This window comes from Erithacus rubecula (genome assembly GCF_903797595.1).
Source record: "Erithacus rubecula genome assembly, chromosome: 3".
NCBI classification, from domain to species: Eukaryota; Metazoa; Chordata; class Aves; order Passeriformes; family Muscicapidae; genus Erithacus; species Erithacus rubecula.
In genome coordinates, this window is record NC_136689.1 from 137,777,777 (window position 1) to 137,799,888 (window position 22,112).

Here is a 22,112-nt window from a genome sequence, read left to right on the forward strand (position 1 = left end):
AAAGACTCACATATATAATTAGGTCAGCACACCATCCAACTTACAATTTTTGATTCAAACTTACAATTTTTCTTCAGACAGGGGAGGCCCATTGGGTAACTCAAGACTTCTGGGCAGGTGGTCAACCCTTCAAAAGACCCTCAGGATTCTTCTCTCAGGTGTTGAGTAGAGGATCCTGGTCACTTTTTGGATAGTTCTCACTAAAATGTGAGGGGTTTTTTGGGGAAGCAGCAACCCAAAAGTGATTTGTGTCCTGCAGCTGATGCATCAGGAGATGCTTCTCCAGGGATCCCTGAGCAGAGATCCCTGTTCAGGTGACCAAGGTGCCTCAACTCCCTCGAGAAGTGTTTTTATAAAGACAGAAATGTTTTTGTAAAGACAGAAATGTTTCTATAAAGACATAAATGTTTTTATAAAGACAGAAATGTTTTTATAAAGACAGGAGTGTTTTCATAAAGACAGAAATGTTTTATAAAGACAGAAATGTTTTATAAAGACAGAAATGTTTTATAAAGACAGAAATGTTTTATAAAGACAGAAATGTTTATATAAAGACGTGCTCTGGAGTGCACAGGCAGAGTCACCTCCCCTCTGTGATTATCAGCTCCTTTGTGAGAGGCACTTTGGGGTGACACAGAACTGAGACGGTTGTTTTTGTGTGGGTTCCCCAGAGAGCCTTTATTGGGTCTTGCCATGAAGGTGCCAAGGATGAAAGAAGCTGGGAATTCAGAGGGAGCTGAGGTTATATGGGAAAGGCAGGGGGTGGGGAAGAGCAACCAGAAAATCATCTGAGGGTGCAGGGGTGGAGCAAGAGGAGAGGACAAATAGGATAAAGAGAATCTGCATAAGTTACAATGCACGCTGGGGTGGTTTTTGTGTCTCCATCACATTGAGGGTTTTGGCCACTTAAGGGCCTTTCCCTAGGGTTGTACCTGAAACCTTTTGGCCTTCAGATCTTGTCCCTCCACAGGAGCACAAATATCTCCATGTCTGTGGACCATAGCCCTCCACAGGGAGTGACATGGAGCCCTGCTGGGGAATTGTCTCTTTTTGTTGCTTTGACAGAATTGTTAAACTGATCTGTTTTGATAGAATAATGTAATAGAATTGTTTTGATGCAATTATGAAATTGAATTGTTTAGACGGAGTCATTTAATAGAATTGCTTGGATTGAATAATTTAGTGTAATTGTTCTGATAGAATGGTTCAATAGAATCTTTTATATACAATTGATTTTATACAATTATTTAATAAAATTGTTGTCATACAACTGATTGGATGCAATTATTTAACAGAATTGTTTTGAAGGAATAATTTAATAGATTTGTGATCATACAATTGATTTGGTATGATTATATAATAGAATTGCTTTGCACAGTGGCCTTGTGGCACTGTGGCCACAGTGGCTGTGGTAGCCTTGTGGCTCAGGGTGACCATGGTGGCCACAGTGGCCTTGGTGCTTGAAGTGACCAAGGTGGCCGGAGTGGCTGTGATGGCTGCAGTGGTCAGAGTGTCATTGGTGGCCACAGTGACCACATGGAGGCCATGGTGGCCAAGGTGACAATAGTGGCAGTGGTGGCCTTGGTGGCCTTGGTGGCCTTGTTTCCCTGAGTGTCCTGGTGGTGATCGTGGTTGTAACAGTAACCACAGATATCTTCGAGGCTTTGTGGATCAGAGGATCCCTGTGGCCACTTCCAGGATTGCGGTGGCCAGGAGGAGCCCGCTGAGATGGCGAGGGCTCGGGGGCTGCTCCCACCTGGGGGACAAAGAGAGGAGTCAGGGGGACCATGGGTGAGTGAGGGGGTCAGGGATGGACATAATGGGGGCTGGGGGTGACAGGAGAGATGGGGACCATGAGGTGACAGTGACAGAGTGTGGGGGAGCATTGGGGGTGCAGGGGGGTCAAGGGGGTCATGGTGGGCTAAGGGGTGACAGGGGTCAGGGACATAGGGGGTGCAGGGGCCAGGGGGTGCTATGGGGGAGGGTCCTGGCACACCCACATCCAGAACACAGGGCCTGTCCCCAAAGCACTGTCTGTAGAGACAGGAGGTCCCTGTCCCTATCTCTGTCCCCTCCCAGATGTGGGGGGGTCCCCATCCCTGCACCATGTCATAGACATTCCTTTCCCCACACTTGGTGTCCCCAGCACAGGGTGTCCTTGACCCCACACCCACCCACTGTCCCTGTCCCCCATCCCCAGAGAGTGTCATTGTCCCCTGTGCCTCATCAGGGCTGTCCCCATGGCCCCAGTGAGTGTCCCCACAGCCCCAATGAGTGTCTCCACGGCCCCAGTGGGTGTCCCCATGCCTCCAGTAGATGTCCCCATGGCCCCAGTGGGTGTCCCCATGGCCCCAGGCTGTCCTCACCATTCACCCACTCGCAGTTGTATTTGCTCTCAGTCCCAATGGTGTTGAGGTGGATCCACACGTTCCCCGTTCCCTTGTTGACTTTGGTGACGTTGAACTTCTCAAAGGGTGGGATCAGCACCTCCTCCTCATAGGGAAATTTGGAGTAGTTCTTGATGTCAGCACCGTGACACGTCCTCACCACAAACACCGTGGCGCTCCCAAATCCTTGGGCGACCCCTTTGCAAATTGACGATGACGCGAATCGACCGAACCGGACAACATCGCCTTCATTTGCCTTGAACTTGTAATCTTTCACCCCCCGGAACACACAGTGACATTTCTGTCCCTGACTGTCCCTCAGCGTGGCCAGGGCGTCGGTCAGCAGGAAATGCAGAGCTTTGAAGTGGAATTTGTCCCGGTATTCCTGGGGGGAGCGCCCGGCCACACTGACATTATTGTTGAACTGCTGGTACAGGTCATTCATGGTGTAGGCCATGAGGGCGATGGCCTGGGCTGAGTATGGCAGAGGGTGTTGAGGGTATCCCTGAAGTTTCCACAAGTGCATGGCCTTTGGCCAGACCTTGGCGAACAGAGCATTCTTCTGGAATTCAGAGTCTTGCAGGGCTGGCAACTTCTCCATCATGGCAGGGCCACAGCCCTGGTACTGGTCATCGAAGGAGTCCAGGGCCATGTCCAGGGGCATTTCCTTAATGTCCGTGGTGGCCACAGTCATTGCCAGCAGAGCCAGGGTGAGAGCCAGGAGGGCCATGGAGGGGAGAGGCCACAGGGACCAGTGTGGACACTGGGGGACACAGAGGGAACACAGGGAGTGGCTCTCAGTGAGGATTGGGGAGGGCAGTGGGGTCAGCCCAGGGGGAAGGGAGGCACTCCTGGCCAGGAGACACCTGCACATCTCTGGGTCAGTGATCCAAAATCTTTGGGTTACTTTTGCCTCCCCAGTATCCCCCAGCCCCCAGGGACCCCAATCCCAATCCCACAGTACCATGGCCCCCAAGGAGCCCAATCCCTCTCCCATGTTTACAATTCCCCTCAACCCCCTCAGGACCCAGCCCAATTCCTGGGGTCACTCCCTGAGACCCTCAGTGCTCCCCTCAGCCCGTCTCAGAACCCAATCCCACTGCCAGTCCCCAATTTCTTTGAATCTCAACCCAAGTCCTGTCATCACCCCCTACCCCACAGTGTGTCCCAGTGACCCCATGACCCCAATCCCACTCCCACTGTTTTGTGTCTCCATTCATATTCCCCCAGAGCAACCCTTGAACCCCATCCCAATCCTGTGATCCCCCAGTGCCCCCCCAACCCCAATCCCATCCTTCCCTGTCCCCCCCAAGTGTCCCCAGTGTCCCCCCAGCCCCTGATAGCCAAATCAGCCGCAGAACTCCCTGACACACCTGGAGGTACCAGAGAGCTGGAATTCTTTATCAGCTCAGACTCACAGCAGATCTCTCCTGCTCCTGCAGCTCAGGGGGGCTTGGCACAGGGTATTTATTCACTCTAATTACAAATATTAATTTAAATTGCTTCCTACCTAATACGGAACCAGACCGTTTCCTGACTCAGCCTCTTTTAGGATAGAATTGTACTGCCTTGAAGTCCTAAAATGGGGTTTTGGGGTGTGGTTTCCACTGAGCTCTCCCATATCCTACACCACCCCCCCCTCCCTGAACTTTCAGTTTAGCTCGACCTTGCAGCTTCTGTGTTTCAGAACTTGTCAAAAACTCCTCACTGCAGTTCCCTTTATCTGTTTCCCCACCAGCTCCAGTCCCGTTTGTCCTGCTGTTCCTCCACTTTTACATATTTCTATGATTCCTGCTAGTTCACCTTTCAGTCCTATCCAGCACCTTCACTGAATAGAACCAAAACTTTCTCTTCTCTCTCTTATTTCTCAACCCCCAGGACCCCAAACCCACAGTCCCACATTCCCCAGTGCCCCCAGTCCCACTCCCCACTGCTCACTGGGTTGCTGCCACACCCCAGACACCAAATGGGGTTCTCTATCAGATATCATCCCTGTATATCATATGTCATCCCCCCCAAGCCTAGGGATGATCTCTTAGGGGAGTTCCCTGGCTGTGTTGGAGTGGAAGGAGAAGTTCTGGAACCCCAAAAAAAGGAGCCACCAACACCAGGAGATACCTGAATCCTTCTTGGCATGGTAGCTCAGAAAATCCATTTGCCTGCACTCCCTGGGAGTGTTTCCTCTTTCAGCCATCCCTGGGGGTGATGGGTTTGAGCTCAAAGGGTTAATTTATCAGGAAATAACACCAGGGTGCTTTATTGCAGGGTAATTTCCCCTATGGATAGCTGGCTGCTATCGAGGAAGGACAATATTTCCTGTTGATATTTAATCAGAGATCTCTCTGCTGTGAATAGATTTCTTTCTTTCCATGTGTCTCCACAGGCATGAGCAATGCCCAAATCAGATCTTAAATTAGTTCCTATGTTTGCTCTTTTTTCTGCTGCCACTTGCAGAGCTCTTTGTGACGCTGTGAGTTCCACCCATACTTCCACATCCTCTTGTGGTAACAGTGAACAGACTATAAACTGTACAGCAAAATCATAAACTTCTGTACCAGATTGGATTTCCTGGCCCCCAGGATTTGAACAGCCTCTGCTGCAGCTCAGAGGCTTTTTTGTGATCGAGTTGTTTTGAAAAGCACCCACAGGTTGGGTGCTGTGGTTGGAACACAAAAAGCTCAAAGGGCTTCATTTAAGTCTGGAATTCCCACAGGAAATGTAGATATCGGGGCCAACTTTGAGTTACAGAACGTGTGTCTTTTCCCAGGAGTCCAAATCAAAGCTCACTCTGAGGTCTCCTTTTTGGGGAAGACATCAGGAGACCTGTGGGGTGCTTTTCAGAACTGCTCGATCTGAGGGAGCACAGAAGGAGCAGCACCTCCAAAAGCAGAAGGTGAAGGCGAAGTGATCTGGAGTATTGGGACACCCAGTGTAAACCACACCCTGAATCCCCTGTTATGAATCTCCAGGACAATGAAACTCCTGCAGATTCTCTGCATCCTGTCTGCCCTCCCCTCTTGCTCCACTCCTTTACCCTCTGATGATTCCCCAGCTGCTCTGAATTGTGATTTCAAAGTGTTCAGATTTTATCTAAGGATTAGAAGCAATTCATAGTGATTAGGGTGCAAGTTAGATAGACAAATGACAGGTTAATGATTGTTAGATGCTTAAGTTAGAGCTAATAAGGACATTGTTTGCCATGATAAGCTTGTTTCAGTTTCGTTTCTAGAAGGAGATGGAGTGAGTGAACCATTATAAAAACAGATTGGAGGCAGTAGAAGAATGGCAGACACCTGGACTTTCCACCAATCCATCATGGTGGGGTTATGTCCCCAGTACTCTGAGCACCAATTTTTTGGGTTGTCTTCTTTAATGACCCAAGCAGCCGATAGTTATTATAAAGTTGTTTATTGCAGAAGCACATCAGTCTCAAAACTCAGAAACGTCACAGGCACTAAAGTCCTTGCTAAGTTTTGGTATGAAATTCCCAAATAGAAGCAGAAGCTGCTCCCAGAGGTTCTGGTGGGGCTGATGTTGCTGTGGCAGCTCCTGTCTTCTTCTTGGGTGTTCATGATGGTGGTGAGAGAGCAGGGAAAAAAGCAAAGTAAAGGAAATCAAAAAGCAAAGTAAAGCAAAAAGCAAATGGCAAAAAGCACCATATCTCCCCAATCCATGCTCTTGGATAGAAACTTCCCATTAAGCTAAGACACAAACTCAAACCATTTCTTCTTAACCTCTCAAAATTCCAGTTTCTTCACACACCAGGTTATCAGAGCCAAGAACTCTGGGAACAGAGGCACGTGAGTGATGGAATAAAAGGATATTCTGTTTGTTTGGCATTTGGGTCAGGTGCTAGGAGGGTTTGTAAATGGTAATTTTGTAAAGTGTAAATTTGTTTTGGAGGACCTTATGGTTCTAAGCAGAATTGTTGTGCTCTTTATCTGTGGGTATGAAGGAACACCTTCTTAAAAGTAAGTTTGAATTGCAGTGCCCTTAGCTGGAAACCAAAGGCTGGTGCAGCTGATTAGTGTTTGTGCTCTGACTCTGAGGGCTGTGAGTTGGAATCCTGACTGTGCTTTGCTGTTTTGTCTGGGTTTGATTTGGGTTTGCCAATTTGATATACTCGGTTTCTCTTGGAGGTAGGATTTAGGAGCAAAAACAAGACAGGCCTAAAACTTAAAAAGCTATAAAGAAAACATTTATTAATAATACAGAGAAAATAAGGAATTTGGAATAAGGCTTTCAGATCACTCCCTCCTCCCCTCCTCACCACTTTCCATATTTCTTAACAACATACAGAGAACACGTCAGTCCATTTTCCACTTCAATAACCATTTCAGTTCACTCTAGAGAGAAAAGTTCTTTTTTTTGGTTTAGCCTGAGGGTGTGTCTTCACTTTCAGAATTTGCATCCGCCCAGCGAAAAATCTGCAAATCGTGGAAACTCCTCTCATCTTCACAGTCTTTCCAGAGCTGTGTTATGGGTTAGGTAAAACACATGGGGGATTACTTTGAAGGGCAAGAGCTGTTCAAAGACAGAAGTTCTCTCCATCTCTTTTTCCATCAAATGTCTCTGTCCATCTTTCTAGTCTCCAGAACAGAGACCCCCATTGCCTCGGGGCAAAGGAACTTTCTCTCCAACACTTAAACCCCCCAAAGTAATTCTCCACGATTTAAAGGAATTTTCAGTGTAGTCCTGGCCCCTCATAGCCCACAATAAAGGTTTTTCAGCCAACCTGACCGTGGCATCTCTTCAATCTCTTCCCATCTGGAAACTAGGCTCTTATTTCACTGACTTAGTGTATTTCCTGCTTTATTCTTGTCATTCAGGGGAACTCAGGAGATCTGCAGTCTTATCCCAGCATTAGAACTGTTAAAATTGCACACAGAAGGTGAAGGGAGCTGGGCCACTCCATCCTGGAAACCTTGCCAAGATTTTCCAGCTGCACAGGCTGCATGAGGGAGATTCAGCTGGAACAGAGCCCAGCTGCATTTCTCCCAGTCTGTGTGGGCAACTGGGGGCTTCTCCTCCCACTGGCTGCTTCCAATTTGGTGGCAGAGCCCTGGCTGAGCTATGGTCATGCTGGGGAAACGAGGATCTTAGCAAAGGTTTCCCTTTCCCTTGGCTGTCAGGGACCCTGAAAATGTTGGGAGGGGGTCTCGGTGTCTCCCCCACCTCTCCTTGGCTGGGCTGCATGGAGAGGGGGTTGAGCCTGGCTAAGCTGGGCTAGCTGGTCTTACCTTCAGAGGCTGGAAGTCGAAAGAGAGAGATTAACTTTGCTGGTGTAATTCATGAAAGTGAAATAACTTTGAAATTGGTTACGCAGGTTGTCAGTTATTAAATCAGCTCTCCACTTGGTCCCTGCAGCTCACAGAGGAAGTTCTCACAGAGGGAACAGCCTCTGTGTGTCTCTGTGCTTTGTGCTCCTCCTCTCAGGTGACTTTCCATGCACAACCAGCACAAGTGGTCACAGTGCCAGTGGTGGCCACAGTGACCACATGGAGGCCATGGTGGCCAAGGTGGCAACAGTGGCAGTGGTGGCCGTGGTAGTCTTGGTGGCCTTGTTTCCCTCAATGTCCTGGTCGTCTTGGTATTCGTAGATCTTACAGTGACTACACATATCTTTGAGGCTTTGTGGCTCAGAGAATCCCTGTGGCCACGGCCAGCCCTGTAGTGGCCAGGAGGGGTCCTCTGAGATGGCGAGGGCACTGAGGCTGCTCCCACCTGGGGGACGAAGAGGGCAGTCAGGAGGACCAGGGGGGAGTGAGGGGGGTCAGGGATGGCCATAACGGGGGCTGGGGATGACAGGAGAGATGGGGGCCAAGAGGTGACAGTGACAGGATGTGGAGGGGCATTGGGGGTGCAGGGCCAGGGAGGTCTAGGGGGTCAGGGTGGGCTTAGGGGTGACAGGGGATGACATGGGTCAGGGTGACAGGGGGTGGCAGAGGAGAGGGGGTGCCATGGGGGGTCCCAGCCCACCCACATCCTGCACACAGAGCCTGTCCCCAAGCACTGTCTGTGGAGAAGATGGACAGGAGCGGAACGGGGGTGTCCTGTCTCTGTCCCTGTCCCTGTCCCTGTCCCCTCCCAGATGTGGGGGCCCCCATCCCTGTGCCCTGTCATGGCCATTCCTGTCCCCAGACTTGGTGTCCCCAGCACAGGCTGTCCTTGTCCCCACATCCATCATAGTTGCCCCTGTCCCTGTCCCCCATCCCCAGAGAGTGTCATTATCCCCTGTGCCTCACCAGGGTGTCCCCATGGCCCCAGTGAGTGTCCCCATGGCCCCAATGAGTGTCCCCATGGCTCCAGTGAGCATCCCCACAGCCCCAAGCTGTCCTCACCTGTCAGCCTCTCACAGTTGTATCTGCTGTGGGTCCCCGTGGACTCAAGGTGGATCTGCACGCTCTTTTTCCCCTCGATGACATTAGTGACCTTGAACTGCTCGAAGGGTGGGATCAGCACCTCCTTCTCATACTTAAAGTTGGAGAAATCCTCAATTTTTGCGCCGTGACACGTCTTCACCACAAACATCGTGGTGCTCCCGAATCCTTGGGCGACCCCTTTGCAAAGAGACGACGACGCGAATTGACCGAACCTGACGATGTCACCAACATTTGCCTGGAACTTGTAATATTTCACCCCCCGGAAAACACAGTGACATTGTTTGCCCTGCTTGACCCTCAGCGTGGCCAGGGCGTCGGTCAGCAGGAAATGCAGAGCTTTGAAGTGGAAGTTGTCCCGGTATTCCTGGGGGGAGCGCCCGGCCACTCGCACTTCATAGTTGAACTGCTGGTACAGGTCATCCATGGTGTAGGCCATGATGGCAATGGCCTGGTCTGAGGATGACAGAGGGGACAGAGGGGACCCCCGTCCCTGCCAGTTTTTTATGGCCTTTGGCCAGACCTGGGCAAACAGAGGATTCTTCTGGAACTCAGAGCGGTTCAGGGCTGACAGCTTAGCCTTCATGGCAGGGACACAGCCCTGGTACTGGTCATCGAAGGAGTCCAGGGCCATGTCCAGTTGCTTCACCGTTATGGCTGTGGTGGCCACAGTCATTGCCAGCAGAGCCAGGGTGAGAGCCAGGAGGGCCATGGAGGGGAGAGGCCAAAGGGACCAGTGTGGACACTGGGGGACACAAAAAGGACACGGAGGTGACACTGGGAGGGTTCCTCAGTGAGGGACTGGGGAGGGCAGTGGGGTCAGTGCAGGGGGAAGGGAGGAACTCCTGGCCAGGAGACACCTGCACATGTCCAATGTCACTGATCCCAAATCCTGGGGTTAATTTTCCCCAATATTCCCCAGCCCCCAGGGACCCCAATCCCAATCCCACAGCACCATGGCCCCCCCAGCAGCCCATTCCTACTCCCATGATTACAAATCCCCTCAGCCATCCCCATGGACCTCAACCCAAATCCTGGGGTCACTCCCTGAGCCCCTCAGCCTGTCCCCACACCCCACTCCCAGTCCCCACTTTCTTTGGTGTCACCCCAGAACCTCAACCCAAATCCAGCCATCACCCCCTTACCCCACAGTGTGTCCCAGCCCTCCCATGACCCAAATCCCACTCCCACCATCCCGTGTCCCCCCTCATTTTCCCCCAGAGCACCCCATGACCCCAATCCCAGTCCTGTGACTACCCCAGTGCTCCCCAGACCCCAATCCCACAATTCCCTGTCCCCTCCAAGTGTCCCCAGTGTCCCCCCAGCCCTTGATACCCAAATCAGCCGCAGTGAACTCCCTGACACACCTGGAGGTACCAGAGAGCCGGAATTCTTTATCAGCTCAGACTCACAGCAGATCTCTCCTGCTCCTGCAGCTCAGGGGGATTCTGCACAGGGTATTTATCTACCCTAATTATAAATATTCATTCATATGGGCTGTGTAGTTAACAAAAACCAGGGCTTTTCCCGTAAATAATTTGCATGGCTCCTCCTCTTTTGGGATCGGATGCCCCAAAAGCGGCTCCAGGGTGCGGTTTCCACAGAGTGCTCCAATATCCTGGATCATCCGCCTTGTCCTTTCTCTTTTGGCCAGCCCTGCAGCTTGTCTGGAACAGAACTTGCCAAAATTTCCTCACTGGAATTCTGTTTATCTGTTTCTCCATCAGCTCCAGCCATCTTAACCCTGTTGTTTCACCACTTTCACTATATTTTATATTTTTCTGCTTGTTCATCTTTCAGTCCTATCCAGCACCTTCAGGGGAACTGAAACTTTTCTCTTCTCTTTTCTCTTCTCTTCTCTTCTCTTCTCTTCTTTCTCTTCTCTTCTCTTCTTCTCTTCTCTTCTCTTCTCTTCTCTTCCTCTTCTCTTCTCTTCTCTTTCTCTTCTCTTCTCTTCTCTTCTCTTCTCTTCTCTTCTCTTCTCTTCTCTTTCTCTTCTCTTATCTTCTCTTCTCTTCTCTTCTCTCTCTTCTCTTCTCTTCTCTTCTCTTCTCTTCTCTTCTCTTCTCTTCTCTTCTCTTCTCTTCTCTTCTCTTCTCTTTTCTCTTCTCTTCTCTTCTCTTCACTTTTCTCATTTTTCACCCCAATCCCAGGGTCCCACATCCCCCAGTGCTCCCAGTCCCACCCCAATAACAAATTGGGGTCTCCCAGCAGGTGACATCACTGTAGGAAACTCGAGGCTGTGAAATTTCAATTTTCAATCTGCCCAGCTCTATCTGGTTGTGAAATTACCTTTTTTTTTATTGTGTTGGACCCACCAAAGCCCCTCAGCCTCTCCCCCCTGCAGCTGGAGAGAGGAGAGAAAGTAAAACCAAGAATGGAGAAAACACCCGGGAGAGATCACTCATCAAAAAGAATTGAAAGAAAAAGAGATTTTAATTAAAAATATTAAGTGAATTTATTGCACATAAAAAAAAATCAGAGCAGGAGAATTAAATATCATTATTATTATTATTAAATATATTATTAAATAATGAGAATTAAAATAATTTTTTTTAAATTGTTTTCCCTCCAAAAGTCCTTCCTTCCCAGCTCTCATGGATCCTCAGGGGCCTGAAACACAAATCTTGGAGAAATCAGGATTTTGGTTAAGAATTATTTATTTGAGTTAATTCAAAGCAGACAGATTGGCAAAAATAATTAAGAGTTAGAAGGAAAAGACCAGGCTTGATTAAAATAATTAATTTCTCGTCGTTTTTATGTTTGCTCAGCTCTGCTTGCAATGGGAAATGAAGAATTTCGTAATTAAATACAGATAAACATATATATATATAATATATATTATAATTGTGATTAGGTATTTTAATTGGGATTGTAATTGTGATTATAATTGTGATATATGTAATTTTTTTGTGATTGTAACACATATAATAGTATATAAAATTATATACAATTATACAATAATATATATTAATATATAATAATATAATATAATATAATATAATATAATATAATATAATATAATATAATATAATATAATATAATATAATATAATATAATATAATATAATATAATATATTTATTCTGTTATTTATTTTAGACATAATTAAATAACAATATATTATAATTATAATTATAATTATATAATAATATATGATTTTAATATATTACTGTATAATATATAATTATATATTATATGTTTTAATTTAATATATCTTTTTTATATTATATGTTTATATATATTTAATTATATATTCAATTTAAAACATGAATTATATTATTTAACACTATTTATTTCCTTTTTTCAATAAACAAACTCTGTGATCACCTGTGATCTTTCAGTGCTCATTAATCAATTACCCCTTGCATTAATTAAACAAAAACTTTTTAATTTTCAATTTTCTTTTTTTTTTTTTGCCCATCAACACTCCTATTTTGGTCAATTTTTGGAATTCTCCTCCTCGTGCCCGCAGGAATCCCAGGATGGTTCAGGTGGGAAAACGAGAGGAGAACTCACGGCCTGAGGCAAACCCAGTTTAATGATCGGGAAGGAAATTCAAATTTTGGGAAAGGGAGAAAAAAAAATCAACCCAAAAGTGACAAACCACAGACACGGCACATTCAGAGCCCCCTGTCCCCTCTTGTCACAATGTCCTGGTGGCACCTGGGGGCTCCAGTGCTGGCCCCTGACCCGGCCCGGCTTGGTGCCACAGTGGCCACAGTGACCATCTGAGACCTCAGTGACCTTGGTGGCATTGGTAGTCACAGTGGCCTTGGTGGCCTTGGTGACTTTGGAGACCTCAGTGACCTTGGTGGCCACAGCAACCATCTGAGACCTCAGTGGCCATGGTGGCCTTCTTAGCCACAGTGGCCACAGTGGCCATGGTGGCCATGGTAGTCACAGTGGCCACAGAGGTCATGGCTTTGGTGACCTCAGTGACCTCGGTGGCCTTCCTAGTCACAGTGGCCACAGTGGCCATGGTGACTTTGGAGCACACAGTGGCCATGGTGGCCTTGATGACTTTGGAGACTTCAGTGACCATGGTGGCCTTGCTGGTCACAGTGGCCACAGTGGCCGTGTGACACCTCAGTGGCCATGGTGGCCTTGGTTGTCACAGTGGCCACAGAGGTCATGGCTTTGGAGACCTCAGTGACCTCCGTGGCCATGCTAGTCACAGTGGCCATGGTGGCCTTGGTGGCTTTGGAGCCCTCAGTGGCCATGGTGGCCATGGTAGTCACAGTGGCCAGAGTGGCCATGGTGGCTTTGGTGGCTTTGGAGCTCTCAGTGGCCATGGTGGCCTCGTGGCTGGGGGAGGTGGCAGCAGCTTTGGTGACCGTGGTGACCACGATGAGCGGTGGCGATCTCGGTGGCCGGGGTGGCTCAGAGGATCCCGGTGGCCACTGCCAGGGCTGCAGGGGCCAGGAGGAGCCCTCGGAGGTGGGGGACACTCCTGCCTGGGGTGGGGGAAAAATGGGGGTCAGGTGGGGCTGGGGGGGACAGGGGACAGTGAGGAGGTGACAGAGGGGACAAAGGGGGGCCATGAGGGGATGGTGGTGACAGGGGGGGTCACAATGAGGGGTGACAGGGGTGACAAAGGAGGGGTCAGGGGTGACAGGGGGGTCACAGTGAGGGGTGACAGGGGACATTCCCTGGGGAGGATATGTGGACACTCAGGGGTGATAGGGGTGACAGGGGGGGTCAGGGGGTGACAGTGGTGACAAAGAGGGGGTTGTGGTCCCAGCTCACCCGTGTCAAACACACAGGGCCCATCCCCACAGCGCTGCTCTGCTGAGAGGAAGGGACAGTGTCAGCATTGGGGAGTAGCCTTGTCCCTGTCCCTGTCCTTGTCCCTGTCCCTGTCCCTGTCCCTGTCCTTGTCCCTGTCCCTGTCCCATCCCAGGTATGGGAGTCTCCATCCCTGTCCCCAGCACTGGGTGTCCCTGTCCCCAGCCCTCACTGAGTGTCCCCATGCCCTCCTAAAGGAATGTCCCCCTCTAACGTCACCCCGCAGTGTCCCCACCCCCTTCGACATCACCTTTCAGTGTTCCCAGGAAATGTCCCCCTGTGACATCACCCTGTCATGTCCCTGCCCCCATGACATCACCTAGCAGTGTCCCCGCCTCCTGTGATGTCACCTGTTAGTGTCCCCACCCACTGTGACATCACATTCTGTTGTCCCTACCCCTTCTGACATCAACCTGCCATGTCCACAGCCCCTGTGATGTCACCTCGCAATGTCCCCACCCCCTGTGATGTCACCTCACAGTGCCCCCAGGGAATGATTCCTGTGTCACCTCGCAGTGTACCCACCCCCTGTGACCTCAACCCACAATTTCCCCGCCCCCGTGACATCACCCACACAGTGTCCCTGCCCCCTTTGATGTGACCCCTCAGTTTCCCTGCCCCCTGTGACATCACCCTGCAATGTCCCCACCCCCTGTTACATCACCTATCAGTGTCCTCAGGAAATGTCCCCCTGTGACCTCACCCCACAGTGTCCCTGCCCCATTACGTCACATCACAGTGTCCTCACCCCCTCTGACATCACCCCACTATGTCCCTGCCCTTGTGATGTCACCCCGCAGTGTCCCACTCCCATGATGTCACCCAATAATGTCCCCGTCCCCATGATGTCACCCTGCAATGTCCTCGCCCCTGTGACATCACCCCACTGTGTCCCCACCCCATGACATCACCTCACCATGTCCCCACCCCGTGATGTCACCCCACCGTGTCCCCACCCTGTGACGTCACCCCACCATGTCCCCGCCCCGTGACGTCACCCCGCAGCCACTCGCAGTTGTAGTTGCTGAAGGTGCCGCTGGAGCGCAGCTCGATCCGCGCCCCGCCCCCGCCCGCGGTGGCGTTGGTGACACCGGTGACCTCGAAGGTCTCGAAGGGCGGGATCAGCACCTCGTCCTCGTGCGGGAAGAAGGAGAACTCGCGGATGGGCACGCCCTGGCACGTGTGCACCTGGAGAGTGTCCCCAGCGCCGGTGTCCCAGTGTCCTCAGTGTCCCCAATCCCAGTGTCCCCAGTGTCTCCAGTCCCACTGTTCCCAGTGTCCTCAGTGTCCCCAGTGTTCCCAATCCCAGTGTCCCCAATCCCAGTGTCCAATCCCAGTGTCCCCAATCCCAGTGCCCCCAGTGTCCCCCGTGTCCCCAGCCCCAGTCCCAGTGTCCAGTGTCCCTAGTGTCCCCAGTGTTCCCAATCCCAGTGTCCCCAGTGTCCCCAGTGTCCCCAGTGTCCCCAGCTCCAGTCCCAGTGTCCAGCATCCCTAGTGTCCCCAGTGTTCCCAATCCCAGTGTCACCAGTGTCCCCAGTATCCCCAGTGTCCCCAGTGTCCCCAGTGTCCCCAGTATCCTCAGTATCCCCAGTGTCCCCAGTATCCCCAGTGTCCCCAGTGTCCAGTGTCCCCAATCCCAGTGTCCCCAGCATCCCCAATCCCAATGTCCCCGGTGTCCCCAGTGTCCAGTGTCCCCAGTGTCCCCAGTCCTAGTGTTCCCAGTGTCCCCAGTGTCCAGTGTCCCCAGTATCCCCAGTATCCCCAGTATCCCCAGTATCCCCAGTGTCCCCAGTGTCCCCAGTCCCAGTGTTCCCATGTCCCAGTGCCCCCAGTGTCCCCAGCCCCAGTCCCAGTGTCCAGTGTCCCCAGTGTCCCCCATGTCCCCACTGTCCCCAGTATCCCCAGTGTCCCCAGTGTCCCCACTGTCCCCACTGTCCCCAGTGTCCCCCGTGTCCCCAGTGTGCCCAGTATCCCCAGTGTCACCAGTCCCAGTGTCCCCCATGTCCCCAGTGTCCCCAGTGTCACCGTGAACACCGTGTCCGTCCCGAAGCCCCACGAGCTCTCGTTCCGCAGTGACGCTGACGTGAAGTGTCCGAACCGGACGCTGCGGCCGCGCCGCGCCTCGAACCGGACGCCGCTGACGCCGCGGAACACGCGGTGGCACCGATGTCCCCGCGCGTCCCGGAGCGCGGCCAGGGCGCCGGTCAGCAGGAAATGCAGCGCTTTGAAGTGGAAACGCTCCCGGTACTCCCGGCCAGAGCGCCCGGCCACACGCACGGCCGCGTTGAACTCACGGTGCAACGGCACCGGCGCCGTGTAGGCCAGCAGGGCCGTGGCCTGGCTTGGGGACAGAGGGGACGGAGGGGACTTTGGGGACAGCTGGACACGCCGCTGGGCGGCGGCCAGAGCCCAGGCCTCAGCCAAGTGACCGCCCCGCTGCAGCTCGGAGCGGTTCAGCGCCGGCAGCGCCGCGGCCATGGCGCGGCCGCAGCCCCGGTACTGGTCATCGAAGGAGTCGGGGGCCATGTCCAGGGCCACCACCACAGGGGGGGCGCTGCCACCAGGGGGGACGGTGGTGGCCGTGGCGGCCGCGGTGATCGCCAGCAGTACCAGGGTCAGCGGGTCCATGGAGAGCGAGGCCATGGGGTGTCCCAGTGTGGGGACACTGAGGGACACGAAGGGACATTGGGGGGACACTGGGGGGACACTGGGGGGATCTGACTTTCTGCAGTGTCCCCCCGTTACCCCCTGACCCCAAATCCCTTGTGCCCCCCATTGTTCCCCTGGACCCCAGTTCAAACCCTTGGGGTCACTCCCATGACCCCAATCACATTCCCACGGTTCCATGTCCTCCCCTCTGCCCTCCAGGACCTCAAAACAAACCCTGGGGTCACTCCCAGCCCCACCCCATGATCCCAATCACACCCTCATGGTCCCATGTCCCCCTTAGTGCTACACCAGGACCCCAAAACAAACCCTGGGGTCACTCCCAGCCCTACCCCATGACCCCAGTCCCACCCTCATGGTCCCATGTCCCCCCCAGTGCCCCATCTGAACCCCAATCCGAATCCTGGGGTCACTCCCATGACCCCAATCCCATTCCCATGGTCCTATGTCCCCCCTAGTGCCCCACCTGGACCCCAATCCAAATATTGGAGTCACTCTCAGTCCCTACCCCTTGACCCCAATCCCACTCTCATGGTCCCATGTCCCCCTCATTGCCCTCCAGGATCCCCATCCGAACCCTGGGGTCACTCCCATGACCCCAGTCACAATCACATGGTCCTGTGTCCCCCTCACTGTCCATCCAGGACCCCAAACCAAATCCTGGGGTCACTCCCAGCCCCACCCCATGACCCCAATCCCACCCTCATTGTCCCACCCCTCCCCACTGCCCCTCCAGGACCCCAATCCCAACACTGGGGTCACTCCCATGACCCCAGTCACATTCCCATGGTCCTATGTCCCCCCTGGTGCCCCACCTGGACCCCAATCCAAACTCTCAGTCCCCACCCCTTGACCCCAATCCCACTCTCATGGTCCCATGTCCCCCTCATTGCCCTCCTGGACCCCAATCCAAACCCTGGGATCACTCCCAGCCCCACCCCATTACCCCAATTCCACCCTCACCATTCTCTGTCCCCCCTCAACTCCCCCCCAGGACCCCAAATCTTGTTCCCAATCCCACATTTCCCCCCCTCCAGTGTCCCACAGTGCCACTCCCAGTCCCCTGTCCCCCCTTGCTGCCCCCCAGCCTCCTCCTGACCCCAATTCTTTGTTTTCCCCCCAGTGTCCCCCCCATTACCTCCCCCCGTGGTGGCCGTGGGGTCCTGGAGCCACCCCCAGGGTCATGTGACCTCTCCAGCTTTTTTTAGCCAGGATCGGGCCCCCAGCCAGCTCCCCCTCCCCCACCCGGGTTATTTTAGGGTGTCCCCGCCCCCCCACCACAGTGACCCAGACCAACAAAATGGGAGCAGCTGGGAAGTGACTGGGAGGGGGGGAGCACTGGGAGCGACTAGGATTGACTGGGAGGGCCCTGGGAGTGACTGGGAGTGACTGGGAGGGCACTGGGGGAGCACTCAGAGTGACTGGGAGGGCACTGGGATGTTACTGGAAGCAACTGGAATGTTTGGTACTGAGGGTTTGTCTGGAGGGGCTCAGCTCCCAGTGCTCCCAGTTGCTTCCCAGTTATTCCCAGTCACACTCCACTCGCTTCTCGGAGACTCCCAGTCTCTCCCAGTGCCCCCCAGTCTGCCCCAGTATGCTCCAGTGGTGTGCCTGGTCATATTTTGGGGTGAATCCTGACAAATCAATCTCTTTTTGCAGAATTACTGTGAGAATATATTTTTCTGCAATTCTTCTTGCTGCTTTATCAGCAAAACTCAAGGCATCAATTTCCCCCTTTAGAGGCTCGACAAGGCCTCAACCTTATTTTAAATATTTCTGACAAGCATTTAATGACAGTTAAGTGTCTAATAATAATAATAAATATTTAACATTAGATAAATACAGTAAATGCATACTTAATAATAAACCTAATAGCAATAAACATCTAACAAGAATACTATCCGATCAAATATCAAATAAAGAATTAGAATTAGACCCAGAAGAGGAAGCATTTAAAATATATTATCATTTGCATCAGTCTTGGTTGCTACAATTGTTCAGTGTCTTACAAACTTAGAAAAGTTTTGTTAATTCTGGAGTGAATCCAATTCTGACTGCAGTGAGGGTGCTCAGCAGGATGTGGAATGTTCCTTTCCACTTGTGGAGGATCACTGCCTGTCTGAGGTTACAATGTAAAGTTTGTATTCTGTCCCCATCTCTTAAACCAGGTGAGTGATCCTTAACTCCATGGGAGATATCTCCTGTTAATGGGCCAGCTGTTAAAAAATAGATGGGGCAGTGTCCTGGTTTAGGGCAAATTTGGGAGGAAACCTCTGAATCAGGGTCCTCAAGGAAACAGATTCAAGCAGATTCCCACAACTGGTTGGGGGGAAAAATATTTCCTCAGAGAGAAGTGGGGGGAAAAGTGTTTCTTTAACAGGCAGAGCACTTCTCAGCACAAAATTGAGCAATACCAAAGAGCAAAACCTCTCGTTGCTCTGAAGAGATGACAAATTCAGAAGAAATCTGTGGGTTGCAGCCTGGCTCACTCAGGCTGTTCTCAGACCCTCCAGCACTGGGAAATGTCACAGCCCAAGTGAGTCACAGGTGTGAGCTCCTGGTGCTCATCTGTCCAGAGTAGGTTGGAACAATTCCAAGAAAAAGGGATAAGAACAGTCCAGGGAACTTCTTGGTCTCAGATGGGCAGAAAAAACAACCAAAAAGCAAAGGAGAGTTCTCTGCTGCTGTCCACTGCAGACAAGAGTCTGTGTGAAGGATGTGGGGCAGCAAGTGCAGTCTCTGACAACAAACTGTTCACCTCTTCTCTCCCCCTTCACTCCTGGAACCAGTCTTAAACCTGCAAAACTCACTGGAACCTGTTTTAAACCTGCAGAACTCAATATTCAACACCAAAGGAACAGATGATTGGGATACAAGCACCATAAAGTCACTCCAAGAAAGGCAATCATCTTTATCTTCCCGCAGCCCATCCTCCCTCCAGGAGATATCTCCTGTTAATGGGCCAGACGTTAAAAACCATCTGGGGCAATCATATTTATCTTCCTCCAGGAGATATCCTCTGCTAATGGGCCAGCTGTTAAACCAGCTGGGCAATCATCTTTATCTTCCCACAGCCCATCCTCCCTCCAGCAGATATCTCCTGTTCATGGCCAGTCAGTCCCAGGGCATGGCTGATAAAATTCCATCATCCCACTGGGAGATGCTCCAGCCAGGGCAGGAGCCAAGCCTTTCCTACCCAGAGAAAAACTGAGATTTGGAACACCAGAGCAGCCTTTCCACTGGATCCCAGAGGAAAACCAGACCCTTCCACATCATCCCTGGAGCTTCAGAGGAAACTGCACCTTCTCCAGGAGCACTGCTCCAGCTGAGCCACATCTGCCCCTGCAGGAGGATGCAGCACCATGGAATGGGACTGTGCCACCACCCTGACTGACTGACTGACTGTGCCAGCTTGGATTCTGACTCTGGCAGGGCTGGATTGTTCTGTGTAATGCTGCATTTCTATTTTAATTGTTCTAGTAAAGAACTGTTATTCCTAATTCCCATATCTTTGCCTGAGAGCCCCTTAATTTCAAAATTATAATAATTTGAGGGGAAGAGGTTTACATTCTCCATTTCAAAGAGAGTGTCCTGCCTTTATTGGCAGACACCTGTCCTTCAAACCAGGACACTGTCCCACCACTTCACCCAGACCCAGTCTCCAGGCTGGAAGGGATGTGCAGGTGTGTCCTGTCCTCTGGGTCTGGGTAGCACAATGTAACTCAAGTGGACCCTAAAGCCATCAGTTATCTCTCTAAATCAAGATTTATTCCCCTTTATGTGAATTTCACCTGGAATATGTGGGATTTTATATGGTCCCCCATACAATATTTCATAGGGACTGAGTTTATCCCTCTGCCTCAGTTGGATGTGGATTCCCAGTAAAGCTTTAGGAAAGGCTTGAACCAATATAATGGATGTTCCCTGACAAATTTTGCTAATTTCTGTTTTGAGAGTCCCACTCATACATTCAATTTTACCACTCACTTTGGGGTCTATAAGGTGTGTGCAGACCCCAAGTAATTCCCAAAATCCTGCTAACTTCTATGACCACTGTTGGTAACACCCCCAAGGGAACCCCAAGCTTCAGAATCACGATTGAGCAAAACTTTCACCTCTTCCTTGGTGTTAGTGAGACAGGGTTAAGCTTCCACCCACTCACTGAAGGTGTCAGCTAAAACCAGTATGTACCAGTATCCCTCTCTGTGTGGTAACCCTGAATTTTTTTTTTTTTTTTTTTTTTTTTTTTTTTGCCAGTAATCTCCAGGAAGATCCCCTGCCTTTGTCACTCCTAACACAACTCATTTCCTCACACCAGAGTTGTTTTCTACAGCAAGTTTCACATTTGCTCACTACTCATAATACAATATCAGTCATTCCTTTTCCTATTCTTACCTGTTTTAGGTGTTTCAGAAGATTTTCAGTCCTGAAATGTGTTTTCATGTCCTCTCTGAGCCAGCTCCCAGAGGATCAGGGGTGGGATTATAACCTGGTTTGCTGGTGGAACAGCCCATCCACCTTCTGTGACCTCAGCTTCAAGAAACTTAATTTGAGGTCAGCTTGGTCATAGTTTGGGGTGAATCCTGACAAATCAACTTCTTTTTGTGGAATTGCTGTGAGAATAATTCTTACTCTAATTCCTCTTGCTGCTTTATTTCCCAGTTCTGGAGTGGTTTTCCCTTTTTGGTGACCTCTACAATGCATGGCAGTTCCCTCCACGGGTTTTTTAAGGTGGTGAGTATTTGTTCAGAGTGTTTGATTTGATCACCTTGAGTGTTCAGAAGTCCTCTCTCCTTCCAGATGGCTCCGTGGGTATGGACATTAAATGCATATTTAGAGTCAGTCCATATATTTAGCTTTTTTCCTTGGCTCAGGTCTAGGGCTCTCATCATTGCAATCAGTTCAGCTTTCTGTGATGGCACATCTGCTGACAGGGCCTTTGCCTCCATGTCTTGGTTTGAAAGACAGGTGTCAGCTTGGGAAAGCTGGAATGGAGAAAGTAAATCCTCTCCCTCTGAATCACTGTAATTTTGGAATTAAGGGGTTCTCAAGCAAGGCTATGGGGATAGGAATAACAAAAATACTACTGTGTACAACCAGGCAAACAAAACAAAAACAACTGTGGATTTAATAACAGAACCAGGAGAAAGCACCAGCAACTGTCCCCACACTCCTTTTACCTGCTTCTAACTCACAGTGTCTCCCTCCTTCCGAGAGAAACTCCCAAAAACCAGAGGGAGATCAGCAAGTTCTAGTGAAGGCTGAAAAACATAATCCTAAACACATAATCTTAAATCACCATGAAGGTTCTAGGAATGTAGTTTTAGACATAGTAAAACTATGGTAAAAATAGTTATATTTTATTATTAGTTATATTTATATAACTAATTATTTTTATCTATTTTTATTTATATTTTTATTTATATCTATATATGTATTTATATTTATAGTATTTATTATTAGTAATATTTTCCAGACAGAACAAGACAGACCATGTGCAGTTTGCACATAACTAGGCGTGCTAAGAAACTGGAATTCTGATAGGTTAATAAGAAATTATTAGAGTTCATGTTTTTAGTTTGGGTAGTTTTTTTTTCTGTTTGTTTCAAATTTTCGTGGTTTTTGTTGGGTAATTTGTGTATAAGAATCTATGCATTGATGAGAGATTCGCTCTTGCTCTCTCTTTTTTCTAATGAGTCCAAGTTACGCCACTGCTCAGACCCTCCCCAATTCCAGAACGTTCTCTGTTTCCTGTTCTCCCATGTTTCCTGTTCCTCCACCCCCACATTCCTGTTGGTCATTTCTGCTTTCCCCGCCCCAAATCCTTGTGCCATTGGCCCTTGGTCCCACATTTGGGCAACTCTGCCCCTTCACACCCCAGATTTGAACCCA

At 50.4% G+C, this 22,112-nt stretch overlaps 1 protein-coding gene and 1 pseudogene across 2 annotated transcripts in view; both read right to left on the minus strand.

Moving 5' to 3' along the window:
- Window positions 1-10,303, minus strand: part of LOC306800058 (erythroblast NAD(P)(+)--arginine ADP-ribosyltransferase-like) — a 35,570-nt pseudogene extending 25,267 nt beyond the window's left edge. Inside the window, exon 1 of the transcript XR_013777929.1 lies at window positions 10,135-10,303. The product of XR_013777929.1 is annotated as an erythroblast NAD(P)(+)--arginine ADP-ribosyltransferase-like (transcript). The remainder of the gene's footprint in view (window positions 1-10,134) is intronic.
- LOC306799049 (uncharacterized protein) lies at window positions 1,172-17,433 on the minus strand. The gene is made up of 11 exons (XM_079299565.1): window positions 17,359-17,433; window positions 15,579-16,218; window positions 14,552-14,741; window positions 13,515-13,556; window positions 13,022-13,218; window positions 8,729-9,512; window positions 7,886-8,111; window positions 5,175-5,239; window positions 3,806-3,897; window positions 2,367-3,150; window positions 1,172-1,756 (listed from the first exon to the last, which is right to left on the minus strand). Exons 1-11 carry the CDS (start codon window positions 17,403-17,405, stop codon window positions 1,506-1,508), a joined length of 3,318 nt encoding a protein of 1,105 aa, XP_079155691.1. The 5' UTR covers window positions 17,406-17,433; the 3' UTR covers window positions 1,172-1,505.
- Between the last annotated feature and the right edge of the window lie 4,679 nt (window positions 17,434-22,112).

What these genes read in the sequence shown, in the direction of transcription:
- LOC306799049 (XM_079299565.1), bottom strand. Translation starts at nt 17,405, where the DNA reads ATGACCCTGGGGGTGGCTCCAGGACCCCACGGCCACCACGGGGGGAG. An exon ending in CACGGCCACCACGGGGGGAG is followed by an intron (nt 16,219 to 17,358) that starts GTAATGGGGGGG and finishes CGTGTCCCTCAG; the next exon opens with TGTCCCCACACTGGGACACC. An exon ending in CAACTGTGAGAGGCTGACAG is followed by an intron (nt 8,112 to 8,728) that starts GTGAGGACAGCT and finishes TTCGTCCCCCAG; the next exon opens with GTGGGAGCAGCCTCAGTGCC.